The sequence below is a fragment of the Asparagus officinalis genome, chromosome 4, assembly GCF_001876935.1.
Source record: "Asparagus officinalis chromosome 4, Aspof.V1, whole genome shotgun sequence".
Taxonomy (NCBI): Eukaryota; Viridiplantae; Streptophyta; class Magnoliopsida; order Asparagales; family Asparagaceae; genus Asparagus; species Asparagus officinalis.
The window spans coordinates 44,477,872-44,494,217 of NC_033797.1; the positions used below are offsets into that span (position 1 = coordinate 44,477,872).

Genomic DNA, 16,346 nt, shown 5'->3' on the forward strand with positions numbered 1-16,346 from the left:
CCAAAATCAACCAAGTGATAATCATCGGGCCAGTCCTAGAAACAGCCCAGTATTAATTGGGCCACTCCCAAAACCGGCCCTCTCTTTGGTATGCCGGTGTGCTTGTGTTCTACTATTTGTGTTTATGTCTCATACGCTTTGATCTTGAGTTGCACATTTCAAGCCTAACATCTTATACACCGGTTTATTTCATTAAAACCATGTGTCCTACACTACTGTAGCCCTCCAAGTTTTTACTCGGAAGTGACTAGTCACGTGCCTCCCTCACTTCCAGTGACACATGTAGCTCAACATCAGAAAATTAAAGGCCCTCAACTTCGGACAATTATCGCATATTAATCTTCCATAAGTTTTAAAATATCCGAAAACTTCTCTTAAATTTAGGGGTTATCACAAAATCCCCCTTACCTTTAAGATTTCATCAACAAAGCCCCACAAAAGTGTGAATCACAATTATAGTAAAAAAGCCCGCCCAACGTATTTTTACTCATTCATGTGAAAATTTACGGTTAATGTTTTTCTTTAAATCTTTAAGCTAAAATGGGGGTTTTCTAATAATCTCTAAACTTAGGGAGGGTTGGATATTTAGCCTATAAAAAAAGCACATAGAGGAATACAAAATACTAATATTATACTAGATAAGCTAGGAATGATTTCCAAATGGTATGAAAAATGGCTTAGGGACCCAAAAACACGGGACTCTACATGGGACATGTGAGGTGTCGGTTCCCTATCCCATGATGTACTTCATAAATAGTGCATCATGGGACATGGAGCCGACACCTCACATGTCCCATGTAGAGTCTCATGTTTTTAGGTCCCTGTAACACCACCCTTTCCAAATAGTTCTGGGGCACGTTCTAGCTTTAGGAATGTTATCTACATCACGAATAAAAATCTCCTTTTGCTAACTCTTAACTCTGGATGGATTAGCAAGCGTACCGGCTTGTTTCCTTCCTTTGATACGCTCAACGTGCGCCGTGAATGAAAGCAAAAGCGTTATGTAAAAGTAAACATGCACCTACAACGGAAGATGCGTTTGTTATTCGTACGCAATTATTTAGATGTTGTGAAGGTTTCAAGGTTGCAGTCGAAACAAACAAACATTTGTTTTTGCAAATTGTGAACGAACGCTCGTTTTAGCTGTTCCACGTAAGCTTCCACATTGTTCTCTTCTTGGTGAGTTTCATATAATAGTTAATTCATAAGTCCCGTTATTATTATTTTTATTGCCTACTTATATTTAAAAACCGCATCCATACTTCATATCTTCCTTTAATTACTTATGAGAAGTGATATTTCTAACATGTTGAAAGTATTTGTGTGACCGAATCAACGAAATAGAGTTGTAACTATGGTTGTAGAAATACCTCCAGTTGCAGTGGACGACTTGTGTGAAGTTGGGAATAAGCCACGATTACAATCTTTTTTAGTTATAAATGGAGTATTGCTTGCAACTTTAATTGCAATAAGACCTCCAATAGAAATCGAAAAAAGCTTGATATGCTAAAACTATGGAAGATTTTAAAAATTATACCAACTATGAACAACTGCAATACATACATGTAAATGAATACAATATTTAATAAATATTTATTGTAATATCAATCATTTATATATCATATTAAGATCTCTTATTAATTTTAAAAGTTATCTCATGTCAATAATTATCCTAGTTCTAAATTAATGGAAAGTTCCAATTGAAAAAAAAAACATCTATGGGCTAAAGAGTGTAAAAAAAGGGGCTAAATAGCACTTATATACCTTATAATATCACTAGCTTAGCATTTATATATCATCCGTTGCTTTCCATTGCAATTATATACCTTAAGTTATTTGAGATAGGCATATTATTCTCTATTATGCAAGCTAACGTGAAAATTTTTAACCAAAAAATTCTCAGATATAATATAATATTCACACGTTAATTTTAGAGTGTTTTAACCATTAACATTTATTTAATATATTATTGTCGTACCCAAATTCTAATTTAAAAATATCCCCGATTATTCTATTTTAATTATAGAATTTTAATATATTTAACAGTAAAACATGAAGTATGTAGGGGCTGTTTGGTTGTATGTTTTTACCATGTAAAATGATGGAAAGTGTAAAAAAGTGGGTCCCAATGTCAGCTTTCATCACTTTCAATTGTTTGTTTGTAGTTGTGATAATAGTGTAAAGTGATTTCATATGCTGAGTCAGCTTTCATCACTTTCAATTGTTTGTTTGTAGTTGTGATAATAGTGTAAAGTGATTTCATATGCTGATGTGGTTTGTAAAGTGATTTCATAAAAAAAAGACATAATTTTAGGAGAAAGCTGACATTGAAGTCAGAAAAAAATAATTCTAACCAATATGATCATTTGAATATGGACCACTTTTTACACTTTCCAAACAAACAATTAATGTTACATTTGCAAACCAAACAAGAAATTTATGATTCCAATGGAATAAAAAACAAACAAAGAAAAGTATACAAGTGAAATTGATGAGGCGGACAACAACTTTCCAAGTTGTATCATAAATACACAATTTTACCAACAACAACCAAACAGACCCTTAGTGTTATTTGACAAGTGGCAATCAACAACGTGCGTGCCAACAGCCAGAAGAGCACCCAGGAAGAACGAGGAGGTATAAAAGAGGCAAAGTCTGAACCGAGAACCCTGCTCAGAGAACCAAAAAATTGAAGGAAAAATCTCAATCAAAAAGGGAAAAAACGCAGAAAAGTCAAGTATTTCCAGGGTTTCCTCCCTCATATTTCTCCAACCTTTGTCGATCTAGGATTTCTCGAAGCTCTTCTCGTACTCATCGTGATCCCAGCCTCGATCTGGCCATGGCGTCCAACCTCGCTCGCTTGGTTCGTCGACCCGCGGCCGTAAGCTTCAATTCCTTATCCTCTCCCTTTTTTTCTATAGATTATTAATCTTCATTCTCAGATGTGTAGAGATTTTCCAAGTTCAATTTCAGTACTTGGGTTTTTTTTTATTGCTCAGATCAGATGATTAAAGATTTGTTCTTGTGACGCTGGGATAAACTGGCATCAGATATGCTTTGGAATTGGTCCCAAATTACATGTTAATTAGTAAAGAATAAATCAACGGTTTTAACATGATAACAAGGGTAAAGCTCTTGCAATTACCTATAAAAGGGTAAAAAAGAAGGGGGGAAAAAAGAAAAGGAAATGAACCAGAAGAATTTTTTCCTCATCTACCTATATAATCGAATTTGTCACGCTCGTAGCTAATACCATTATGAGCGAGAGAGATGGGAACGAAAGAGATGTAGGACGTGGTCAGTGTTTAAAAAATGGGCCAACATGTCAGCCAAAGGTGTTGTTTTACAGGGATTGCCACGATGAGAGAGGTTTTGCATGTCACATGTTATTTTTGGGAAATTATGTGGCGACATATCAAGATTTTCCAATAAACTGGGCAGTAGTTTGGTATTTTATTGATATTCAGGCAGAATTTTTTTTTGCTGAAATGGTGAATTTATATAAATGTTGAAATATGAGAATTAAAAACAATCAAGACCCAAACTTTCACCTCATTATTCTCCAATCGAGAATTTCTTCAGCTTCGAGTGCCAGTCACCTCTTCTACACCTCGATTTCATGTCACCACGAGTAAGCATGTCCCTAGCTTCTCTGTTATATAGGAGAGAGCAAATGGTCAGTTTTGGTCATTTTGACCAAATTGAACTAAACCGACTTTGTTTGCTTTGTTTGGTTTGTTCGATCCCCTTTCTTTGGTTTGTCGATCCAGCTAAGAAATAGTGCGACAATAAAAATATTCTATTTATGACCCTCTTTGCCCTAATTTGATTGGGCTAAGTCTAATTGAAGCTTAACCTTGTAAAGAGGCAGAAAGACATAGCTTTGACATCTAGCTAAAGCCCAATCCAAACACTATAAATCACCCATAAAATAATGATCCCAGCTTCTTCATCCACTAGATTTCTTTGTTCTGCACACGTTGAAAAAAACCCAAATTAAGGCAACCAATATATAAAACTGACGAACCTATAGAAATCGGGTGTTTGGTCAGTTTGTGTTGCAGCGGAGGGGCTTCACCGACACAAAAGATGTCTATACAAGAGTGGAGAATAACACTGAATAAAACAGTGAAGACAAAGAACAACACGCAAAGATTTAATGTGGTTCGGTCAGTATGACCTACGTTCACGGGCGAGAACAAGTTAGAGAGTTTAGAACACAGAACAAACAGAGAGAACAAGTGAGAGTTAGAGAGAAGAGAGTGAGAAGTCTTTCTTTGTGTGATTCTCTGGTTAGAGAGTGATCTTCTCTTTTGTAATCTTCTCTTTTGTGATTAGTGAAATTCTTTACTGTTCTCCAATACATCCAGTCCTCTCCCATTCATATGCTCTAACCGTAAATGTCACAAACGTGTAGGGTCAGAATCTGAATCCTCTAAGGATGATACTGCTACAGCACCTGTTACTGTACTGCCTTCAATGATATAGAGGGTATTTACCTTCTTTCCTTTCATCACAACAAGAGAGTTTTTACTAACTCTCAAAACTTCACATTTAGCTGAAAACTTAAAACCATTTGAGTCAATGGTGCCTAAAGAAATGAGGTTCTTTTTTAACTTTGGAATATGACGGACATTGCTCAATATTCTAACAATATCATCATGGGTTTTAATCTTAATTGATCTGATACCAACAGTCTTACAATGCATCTTATTTTCTAACAAGACATTCCCACCATCGATAGACTGCAATGTGACAAACCAATCGCTATGCGGACACATATGATAGGAACAACCTGAATCAAGAACTCACTCATCTTGTGAATGAGTATTAACACTAACTGAAAGAACTTAATATGAACTAGAAGACTCTTCAGTTACAGTGGCAACTGAAGGTTTCACCTCCTCGAACTTCGACTGTGAATTATCCTTTGCTTTGAGCGCTGGACAATTAGGTTTTATATGCCCATATTTGTGACAGTAATAACATTCAACATTTTTTCTTGGTCTGGACTTTGATCTAGACATATTTCTAGACTTTTCTCTACCACCAATACCCTTTTCAGAACGACCACGAGCGAATAAGTCTTCAGCTTGATCCTCTCCTCCTACGACAGACACTTTCTGTCTTAACTCTTTAAATGTAAGGCTGATTTGACATGCTCCAAAAACAAGTGTATCTCTACCGTATAACATGCTATTGAAAAAAAATTCATAGGAATGAGGTAATGAACATAACAAGATGAGTGTTTGATCTTATTCGTCGATTTTAAAATCAATATTCTTTAAATCCATAAGAATAGTGTTAAGTTCATCTAAGTGGTCTTTAATTTGTATATCTTCCTTCATGTGAAGGGTGAAGAGGCGTTGCTTCAAATATAGCTTGTTCGTTAGAGATTTCGTCATGTACAAGCTCTCGAACTTGAGCCACAAGCCGGCGGCGGTATCTTCATTTGCAACGTCCTACAAGACCTCATCGGTCAAATAGAGCTGTATGGCACTATACGCCTTCATCTCCAGTTCTTCTTTCTCATCATCGGGCATAGATTCCGACAACTTATCTTTTCCGGATAAGAATTTGAACGGTCCTTGTTATACTTGGAAAGCCCTTATTTTTACTCTCCACAAACTAAAACTGTTTTTCTCATCGAATTTCTTCATTTTGTATTTTACAAAAGATATCTTGAAGCCAAATAGAACAGTAATTGTAATTATGAATAGTAACTATACTTTTAAACAGTAACCATACTTTTAAACAGTAATCATACGTATGAATAGTAACATTACGTTTGAATAGTACCATACTCGTGACTAGTACCCAGTGTATTTAAAGAGTAAATGATAATCTAACTTATTTTATGATGTGGAGGATCTACTTTTAGTGACAGTCATAGAGCATACGATAAGCAGATACACATACTCTAAGCAGACTCTGATACTAGTTTGTTGCAGCGGAGGGGCTTTATCGACACAGAAGATGTCTATACAAGAATGAAGAATAACACTGAATAAACACAGTGAAGACAAAGAATAACATACAAATATTTAATGTGGTTCGGTCAGTATGACCTACGTTCACGGACGAGAACAGCAGAGAACTTCACTAATTACAAAAAAAAAGATTACAAAAAAAAGATCACTCTCTAACCAGAGAATCACACAAAGAAAAACTTCTTTTTCTATCTCACTCTCTTCTCTCTAACTCTCACTTCTTCTCTCTGTTTGTTCTTTGTTCTCACACCCTCCTTATATAGCCTTCAAAAAATAATAAAATATTAAAAAAATTTGGTGGAATGTTAGACGGCACAGTGAAAAGTTAGGTAAATGACGAAGTTCAAAGTCACACGTTTTTCATAAATTGTGGGTTATAGAGATCCATAGAAACAGGCGAGAAGAAGCTTATTCCTATCTCAGGAGAAATACATTAAGAAGGTGTTGGAGAGATTTGACATGATTGATGCCAAGTCTGTGAAGACTCCGATTGCTACTCATTTTCGTCTTTCAACAGATTTATCACCTCAGACTGAGGAGGAGCAATACATGTTTTGTGTTCCTTATGCTAGTGTAGTTAGAAGCATTATGTATGTTATGGTCTGCACCCGTCCAGATATTTCACATGCAGTCAATGTTGTGAGTCGGTATATGGATAAGCCTGGAAAGGTCCATTGGCAGACTGTGAAATGGATACTTAGATATTTAAGAGGATCTGCTAATATTAGTTTATATTTTGGTAGGAACACAAACTCAGATTGCAGAATACTTGGCTATTCTGATTCAGATTATACGGACGATTTGGATAAGAGACGATCTCTAACAGGTTATATATTCACTCTTTCAGGTAGTGTCATTAGTTGGAATGTGACTCTACAGTCGACAGTTGCTCTGTCTACCACAGAGACAGAGTATATGGCAGTGACAGAAGCAGTGAAAGAAATCATTAGGTTGAGAGGTTTGATTGAAGATCTAGGTTTACACCAATGTGTTATTTTAGTATTTTACGACAGCCAGAGTGCTATATATTTGACGAAGTATCAAATGTATCATGAAAGAACCAAACATATAGATGTCAGGTATCATTTTATCAGAGAAATTAAAGTCATCAAGATTGAGAAAATTGATACTGCAGACAATCCGACAAATATGATGACGAAGCTCGTGCCTTCGCGCAAGTTCGAGCATTGTCTCGAATTGCTTGGAGTTCAACAAAGCGGAGGTTAAGCCCGTAAGGGGTTTCTGGCGAGATAACAAGAGTGAAGAGAAGAAATCTTCATATTCAAAGTCAATGTGGAGATTTGTGAAAAACGTGTGACTTTGAACTTCTCCATTTACCTAACCTTTCACTGTGCCGCCTAACATTCCACCAAAAGTTTTTAATATTTTATTATTTTTTGAAGGCTATATAAGGAGGGTGTGAGAGAGTTTAGAACACAGAACAAACAGAGAGAAGAAGTGAGAGTTAGAGAGAAGAGAGTGAGATAGAAAGAGAAGTCTTTCTTTGTGTGATTCTCTAGTTAGAGAGTTATCTCCTCTTTTGTAATCTTCTCTTTTGTAATTAGTGAAGTTCTCTGCTGTTCTCGTCCGTGGACGTAGGTCATACTGACCGAACCACATTAAACTCTTGTGTGTTGTTCTTTGTCTTCACTGTGTTTATTCAGTGTTACTCTCCACTCTTATATAGACATCTTCTGTGTCGGTGAAGCCACGCCGCTGCAATAGTTTGAGCGCTGTAGACGGAAGTCTGCTCACTTCTACTCTCTCTCCAAAACATATATTGTTGACATGATTTTTTTGGTATATTAGATGCTTACAACGTCTTTGATTTAAAAATGCTACCAGCATAGCATTCTAATATTTACTAAATATCCTGGATATATTTTTTATATTCGCCTCCAGTATGGAATTTTTTGTCCGACATGAGTCCTGTAGCTGACATTTAGACCAATGTATGTGGATGCGGTAGCAAACAAGAACAAACGATGGAAATCTATTACTAGTTACTACTATGATCAATGATCAAGAGTCTGCTTGAGTTTGACATTGTTTGGTAGTATATGGGTTCTTTAAGGACAAGGTAAAGTATTCCTGTTATTTGAACAAGAAATGTATGCAAAATTTAGGATTTATAATGGCTGGACTGAGAGTTTGATGTATTCATGCTTAACTTGTATAGGCCTCACCAACAGCAGCCTTGCCAATGGCAGAAACTTGTCTTTTTCATTAGCAGATTAAGTACAATGACCCTAAGAATAAGGATAAAGTTTCGTCTTGTACAAGATAGTAAACTTTCACTGGAAAAAATGGTTAAGTATCCTGCTGTTCTACGATATCTGTCACCACCAATAGTGGCGAGCCATTAAGTAATGAGGTAGTTTAGCAATAACGATGTACTAACTGATGTGAAATTTGAAATCTTCCTGGATTTTCAAGAGCTTAAATTCAGTAACAACGACGGGGGCTTTGTACCAGACCTTCCTGAGTAACTTCATGTAGCTTTCCAACTTCCAGCTCTATGAAGAGCTGTTTTTCTGTTCCATACACTATTTCTCTGCCATTCAAATCCATGTTGTCAAGATCTACTCTAGTCCTTGCTATTTCTGTCAAGATCTCTCCTAGTCCTTGTTATTTCTGCAATTATGATCTCATCACTCCTTCAATAGCAAACTTATTGATATCGTACATTCACAAATCATCTGAATAGATGATAATGCAGAAACTGCTATTATAAGCATGTGTAAACCCTCTTTGTATTGTGCAGGAGGTTTGGGTTTAAATTCTGCTTGCATCATGCTACAACTTACTCTTCAAGAAGCAAAAATAAAAACTAAGGATGAGCATTCCCCCTTTGTGTATAACAAATTAATTTTATGATTGTCTGCTGTAACATAACCATTGAGTTTACATATTTACCCATATATCAATGAAGGAGAACACTAGTTCTTTTGAAGAATTGGAATATGTTTTATGTATGTCCTGTTTAAAATGATTGTTCTCGGTAAAAGGGCAGAATGCTGACTCATCACATGATCTATCTTCATTTTCTTACATGTAATTGACTAATTGTATATGAACACTTTACCTTCATACTACTATTGTTGAAATAAGCTGTCAGTGTTTGAACTTGCTTTGTGAAAACAAATTCCGTCCTCGGAATTAAAATAACAAGGACGAAATATAAAGATAGATCCACTTCAGCTCATATAAGGTTCAAAATATATTGCATATCCATAAATATGAAAAGTCATACAAGGCGATTCAAATAAGATACAAGACAGGACAGCTAAGATTCAGGAAATAAATGAGGATATCGCTGTCGCATCTCAGACTCAGTTTCCCAAGTCGACTCTCCAGGAGAACCTGGGTGCCACATCACACGAACAAGCGAGTCGGTCTTGTTCCGGAGGATCTTCTCCCTTCGGTCCAAAATCGCTCTCAAAATGCTCATTTCTGTTTCATAGTTTTATTATATAATGCTATTATTCACTGTCTAATGTGCACATAACATAGTTTTGTCACTTATTTTTCGAGTTTAATATATAGTTTGCTCGGCAATAAGGTATTATTTGATTGCCTACAGGTCCTAGGTAAAATCTCTTGTCACCAGTTAGATAGTGCTTCCCTGAGAAGTATCTGTAAGACTTCATTGTCCCTGCTGTTATTGATGCTGCTGCTGTTGTTCATATTTTGTACTCCTCAAATTTTGTTTAAGTCAAAACTTAGATGTTGAACAAGATGAATGCCAGATCTTTCTGGTTTGAACTCTGAGTCATAATTTTGATATTTTACTCTGATGCCTGGTTTCCATTGACCAATAGTTGCCATGTGTTGCTATCTTTTTGTCATTCAATGTTTTGCCAATACTGAAGAATTTGGAAACAATCTTAACTATTGTAACATTTGCACAGACGTATTTCCTGTTGAGAAGTTACAGGCATGTGAAGAACTTCAGCCATATTCCAGGTACTTTTGTTTATGGTTGTGTACTATAGTTGAACTTGTAAGCTAAAATAATGTTTAAATTCAGGTGCCAAGATACCTATAAACTCGAAGCCAAGGAGGTGAGCAGTAGGCTTAAATCTTTTTTAATCTTCTCTTTCAGAGGGGCTATGATTGATCACACTTTTATATGTATGGTGGTTCAGTTAACCCCATCATAACTGCTGTCATCTTGTATGTCAACCACACAGGGAATTTATTAAGTTTTTTCAGAAGGACTCTCCATATCATGCTTGGAGCAGGTCGTTTTCTTCAGATAACGGTAAGGCCTCTTGCCATTCCACCATTCTTAGCTGTTAGTTTTCTTTTCTAGTTCTAGATGAACTAATGAAGCTTTATTAATGATTTCTCCCTTTCATTTCCTGTTGTGTGGATGAAGGTGATATATTTGATGCTGTGGTTCCATTTATGGGCGAGTCTATAACTGATGGAACTCTCTCTACATTCTTAAAGAGTATGTACATTCCTTTCTTTATATTTAAGTCATTCACGGAGATTACCATTCCTTTTTCATGCACAGGCACTGTCATGTACCTCCAGGTGTGCATTCAAGTTTAAATACACATTTACATGTCTGTGCATGTACCCGTGTGGATCACATAGTAATAGTTCCCTTACTCATTTTATTTGAACACTTACTTTACTTGGATCTTGTGACCATGTTATGTGGGACCAGAACCTGGTGATAGGGTTGAAGTTGATGAACCGATTGCCCAGGTGGAAACTGACAAGGTATATTCTCTAAAGTTTTATAGTTGTACTCTGTAAAATAAATTTTGGGATGCATATGTAGCGAGACACTTGTATAATCTTCTCATGCAGGTGACTATTGATGTTGCCAGCCCTGAAGCCGGAATAATTGAAAAGGTTCCTGAATCTTTAGTACCTTTCACATCTTTATATCCCTCAATAAAGTTACAGCAAGGCCTTTGTCGATATTACTTGTATGTTATCTGCTATTATTTAACAATGCTTCAATGTATATTATTGGCAGTTTGTAGCCAATGAAGGTGACACTGTGATGCCAGGGACTAAGGTTGCTGTCATCTCAAAGTCTGCTTCAGCTGTTACCCATGTTGCCCCATCAGAGGAGCCAGACAAAAGCGCCGCACAACCGTCTCCTCCTGCAGTGAAGGAAACAGATAAATCAAAGGCAAAAGTAGAAGATGCTGCCAAAGAGAAGCCTAAAGAACCTTCTGCTGTGCCTACTCGAGCCTCTGCTTCTGTTATCTATTGTTAGTGAAGAATATACATAATGATGAAATGTTTGAATTTTGATGTTGTGGAGTAAAACAGTTTTGTGCAAAAGGCTTAAGAAGTTTGTTTTATTTTTGGTACAGAATATTGTTACGATGCTGGTGTTAGTTTATGTTTTAGAATACTATGGTTATCAACAGGGTATAAGAGAACCAAGAGATTTTCGATCAGGGTTTTTCAGTAGAGTGCATGACCAATAGGTTTTAAAACAAAGCGCTTTCCTTTTTATGGGAACTCTCTTAATAGTGTTTTCTTTTCAGGTTCCAATGGGGCGACTCAGGAAACGAGTAGCTGCACGCCTGAAGGACTCTCAGAACACATTTGCAATGCTAACTACATTTAATGAAGTTGACATGTACGTTATTTTGCTTGCTACTTCGTCGCCAGTATGCTCATCACATAAAGAAGCATTTCCTTTTAGCTTCTCTAGTTATCCTTGCATTTTAGTTTTTTCAATAATCTGCCATATTATGAATTCGGAAGCTGCATCAGGCTCAATGTTAACCAAGGTATAATGCTTCAGGCATGAATTTTTATTATTTCAGCTCAATGTAGTTTAGCTAGTTTGGCGATATGTGTGCTCGGTTGATACTATTAGATCTTAATTTCTACGCCATGAATCAAAGAAAATTAACAAAAAGGATGTTATGAGTGGTGTAACAGACTTTAAATAAGCCATCATCAGTGACCTAACTTGGTCAGGTCTTTTGATGTTTAGTTGGACTTATTCAAGACAAAATACTTGTCTGTTGTATTGATTAGTGGCAATTTCTAGTCTCATGAAGTGTTGTGTTCCCTGCACATCTTGCACACAATTTATTTCTTTCGATACATACTGAAATTACAAACTGCAGGACAAACCTGATGAAACTTCGTTCTGATTACAAGGATGCGTTTGTTGAGAAGCACGGAGTGAAATTGGGGTTCATGTCAGGCTTTATTAAAGTATGTTATATTTGCTATCTACCTGAAAGCCCCATGATATTTCCGTCGTCCTTACACATATCATGTTATACTATTAGGCAGCGGTTAGTGGACTGCAGAATCAGCCAATCGTTAACGCGGTCATTGATGGTGAAGATATCATATATAGAGATTATATAGATATCAGTGTTGCTGTTGGCACCGCCAAGGTTTGTTAGTCCAGTGTTTTTTGTTGCTTTGCTGCTTTATTATTTCCAGCAAAGGTGCAAAAATCGTTTCCCCCCCTTTTTGTGACATATTAGCCATTATGAACATTATACTTTTTTTTCATTTTATTTCATTTACTTCTCGCTTTTGCAGGGCCTCGTGGTGCCAGTTATTCGCGATGCTGATAAGATGAACTTTGCCGAAATAGAGAAAGAGATCAATACTCTAGCTAAGAAGGCCAACAACGGAACATTATCTATTGATGAAATGGCTGGAGGCTCCTTCACTATCTCAAATGGTGGAGTCTATGGAAGCCTTCTAAGCACTCCAATTATCAATCCCCCACAGGTATCAATCTAATCATCTAATAAATTATCGAATAATTACATAATCCATGGGACATATGAAGTTATGAACCACAGGAAACCCTGAAATATTATAAAAAGTGTCAGGCTACCTCCCTTATTTTAGATTTCTGGTCAAATAAGCAACTGCTTTTTCAATGTAATAGATAAGACAGTATATGTTGATATGGATACTTGTTATATCTTACAATCATAAATTTACATCTTAGTTAACATCATAGAAATTGAAATGGATGGATAAAAATGTCACTTTCAAAAACCTTAAGGTTCTCTGTGAATTCTGCAAAATTTTGGAGGATTTTATATGATTTATCCTAAATTATTACCTTGCTCATGTTGCTCATCTCAAACTTTGAAGGCATTTTCTCTGTTTTACAGTCAGCCATTCTAGGTATGCACTCCATTGTGTCCCGGCCTATAGTTGTCAACGGTCAGGTTCTTCCAAGGCCGATGATGTACGTTGCGTTGACCTACGATCATAGATTGATTGATGGAAGAGAGGCCGTCTTCTTCCTGAGACGGATCAAGGATGTAGTTGAAGATCCTCGTAGGCTCCTCCTTGATTTATAAGCTCGCGGCTACTCATTTATCCATGCTGAGTCTCTTTTGCACATCGAAATAATCTCTGGTAGCTTTTTTCCTTTTGCTACCTTTGAGTACTATGTCATGATTCTCGGCCACATCATATTTGTAGTGGATATTTCATGAGGTCTGTTCTTCGCATTTGAGATATCGAAATATATAGTGCTTCAAAGAGAGGCAAAACACCATTTTGTTTGTCCTGTATCGTAGGAGATTTATATACATGCAATATCCGTCGCCACATAAATTTTGCTGCTTTAGCATTCTTGATGTTATGCTATGCTCTTATTTTGCATAAGTTGTTCTATTGTTAAGTGATAATTTTTCAGTTGATGTCTTTATGCCTGAACTTTGGGTGTATCCCATGAACTCCCCAAAAAAATAAGAAACTTTTTTTTACCATCAAATCCCCTTGGACTTTTGGGTGTCTCACATAAACCCCTTAAATATGCCCAATGGAACCCTGTGTGTGTAAATGAGAAATAACTAAAATATCCTTGAAAAAACCCAATTTAGTAATTTTTATTTACAGACATAAGGACCTTCCTCACCCAACTAAGGGGAGTGATTTTGTATATGTTTCTTCGGAGAAAGTCTTATATATATATGAGGTGAAAAATGGTTGCTTGTGTTTGTTACTACGAAGCCAACTTTGAGATCATAGTTGCCAGGCTGTGATTGCTTGAGTTGAGCTTGATATTATTATTAGCCAAATAAATGTTATAGTTACTGGATCTCCATGAGTTAATCGTGGCAAGAGGCTTGCGCACTTTCTGGACGTGATAGCAAATTTGAAATAAATTTTTTTTAAAAAATCTATATTTTAAATAAAAACTATTACTCTTTAAAAAGTAAAATAAAATAGGAAAAAATGTTTTAAGGCCCCAAAATATTAAATGGGATGTGACTAGGCCCCCCTTATTTTTTTTTGGGTGTCAAAGCCCCAAATACAAGAAACACTTGTGTTTCAGCCCCTTTTTTCTTTTCCAAGATAACACAGTGAGCCATTAATTAGGAATACCTAAAATACCCTCAACTCCTTCTCCTTCCTCTCAGGACCTTTCTGGCTTCTCTCCCTCACATCTCTTCTCACGCTCAAACCTCCGTGAAATTGGGCGGAGGCGACAACGAGAAGAAGCCGCCACCGTCGGTGAACGTGTGCGGACGAGGGAGATTTTGAGTACTTATTGTGAATTAATAATAGTAAATGGATTTTTTTTTTTTTTTGCAGTTTATGTGAATCGATTATGCCATCTGATCCTTTTTTTTTCAATTTGCCCTTATTTTAAGGACATTCTTGCTGTAAAATAAGGTGAGAATCTGACAGAACTATGCTCGTATGCATATGCAGATATCCTTGATCATGACCTCAAAGAATTATAGCAACACAACATATTTATTGGTGATCTTATGTTGCCAACTAAGTCTTGGCATTTCATAAGTAAAAGGACTATCTTTGATGTGCAGGCATATGCACGTGAAATTGATGAGCACAAGAAAACTTTGCTTCTTGTTAATAAGGATGATCTTTTGCCATTAACTGTGAGGTAAGTGGTAATAATCATCTTTCAACTTTCTTAAAATTGCTGTTTGAAACAAATTAATACTAAATCTTTGATCTTCAGACAAAATTGGGCAAACTACTTCGACGCTTATGGAATTCTCTTTCTATTTTGGTCTGCTAAAGCTGCCTCCACTTCAAAGACATTGGGCTGATGCCTCGGGCGACATTCGAGTCCACCTCGAGGAGGAGGACGTTGTAGTAGGTTGATGTTTGGAAGAAAATTGGCAACAAGACCATTGAGTGCTTCTTTTAGTTGGTTTTTGTGATTTGCATGTCAAAAGTGTCGTGATTGCCGTAGATGATGATGATGATGGATTGATTGAATGGTGTTCAATGTTGTTTCTGATTGTTGTAATAGAAATGTTGTGATAGAAATGGGGGTTCAAGGTGTAGCAGATTGAGTAACAGTGTCAATTTTCTTCATAACGGTTACATGTTAACTCTCACTATCGTGTGTTAAATATCATAGCTATATGTTAACTTTTACCAGAACATGTTAACTATAATAATTATATGTTGACTTTTAACTGAACGTGTTAACTATAATAATTATATGTTGACTTTTAACTGAACGTGTTAACTATAATAATTATATGTTGACTTTTAACTGAACGTGTTAACTATAATAATTATATGTTGACTTTTAACTGAACGTGTTAACTATAATAATTATATGTTGACTTTTAACTGAACGTGTTAACTTTCCTCCTAGTATGTTAACTTTTCATACTGTATGTTAGCTTTCGCTGCTTTATGTTAACTTTCATCCAAACCTGTTAACTTTCACTGCTTTATTTTCGTAGAAGCGTTTAAAAAACCTGTTAACTGAACGTGTTAATATGTTAACTTTCAACTGAACATGTTAACGTTCACCATAATTGGGGATTTCTTCTTCAATCATCTCGGAGCTCTTTGGCTTGGCTAATAACCGATTACTCGGTTCAAATCAACTCTTTCATAAGAGTTATAACTCGTCTAGAGTTCTCGAACTCGGTAAGAGTTTTTTCATACTTGCCACGCAAGTTTTCCTCAGTTAGAACTTTCAGATTTAAAAAAAAATAGAACTCTCTATATAAACAACAGCTTGCATATGAATCTCCATACAACCACTATTTTGGGTGCCTCTCAGATTTATATATCAATGATAAATCATCGTGAGGGACTTTTAGTCTTTCAAACACATCGAATTTTAGTTTAAAAAAACTTGTTATGAAGAAGCTAACATATTATTATGAAAGTTAACATATAACAGTAAAAGTTAACATACTATGATGAAAGTTAACATGTTTAGCTGAAAGTTAACATGTTACGAGGAGAGTTAACATATAATGATGAAAGTTGACATAATTTATGAAGAAAGTTAATATATCATCTGGGAACGACTACATTAATTGTATGCAGTATCAAAACTCCATTGCATCAAGCCGCTTATATTTGAAAACCAACATGTTCAGT

At 36.0% G+C, this 16,346-nt stretch overlaps 1 protein-coding gene across 1 annotated transcript; it reads left to right on the plus strand.

The window, feature by feature from the left end:
* LOC109837346 (dihydrolipoyllysine-residue succinyltransferase component of 2-oxoglutarate dehydrogenase complex 1, mitochondrial-like) lies at positions 2,636-13,655 on the plus strand. Its single transcript, XM_020405546.1, has 13 exons — positions 2,636-2,881; positions 9,902-9,956; positions 10,021-10,054; positions 10,184-10,254; positions 10,372-10,446; positions 10,669-10,724; positions 10,815-10,859; positions 10,987-11,227; positions 11,496-11,604; positions 12,104-12,194; positions 12,272-12,382; positions 12,534-12,728; positions 13,124-13,655. The coding sequence occupies exons 1-13, from the start codon at positions 2,840-2,842 to the stop codon at positions 13,313-13,315; spliced, it is 1,317 nt and encodes a 438-aa protein (XP_020261135.1). The 5' UTR covers positions 2,636-2,839; the 3' UTR covers positions 13,316-13,655.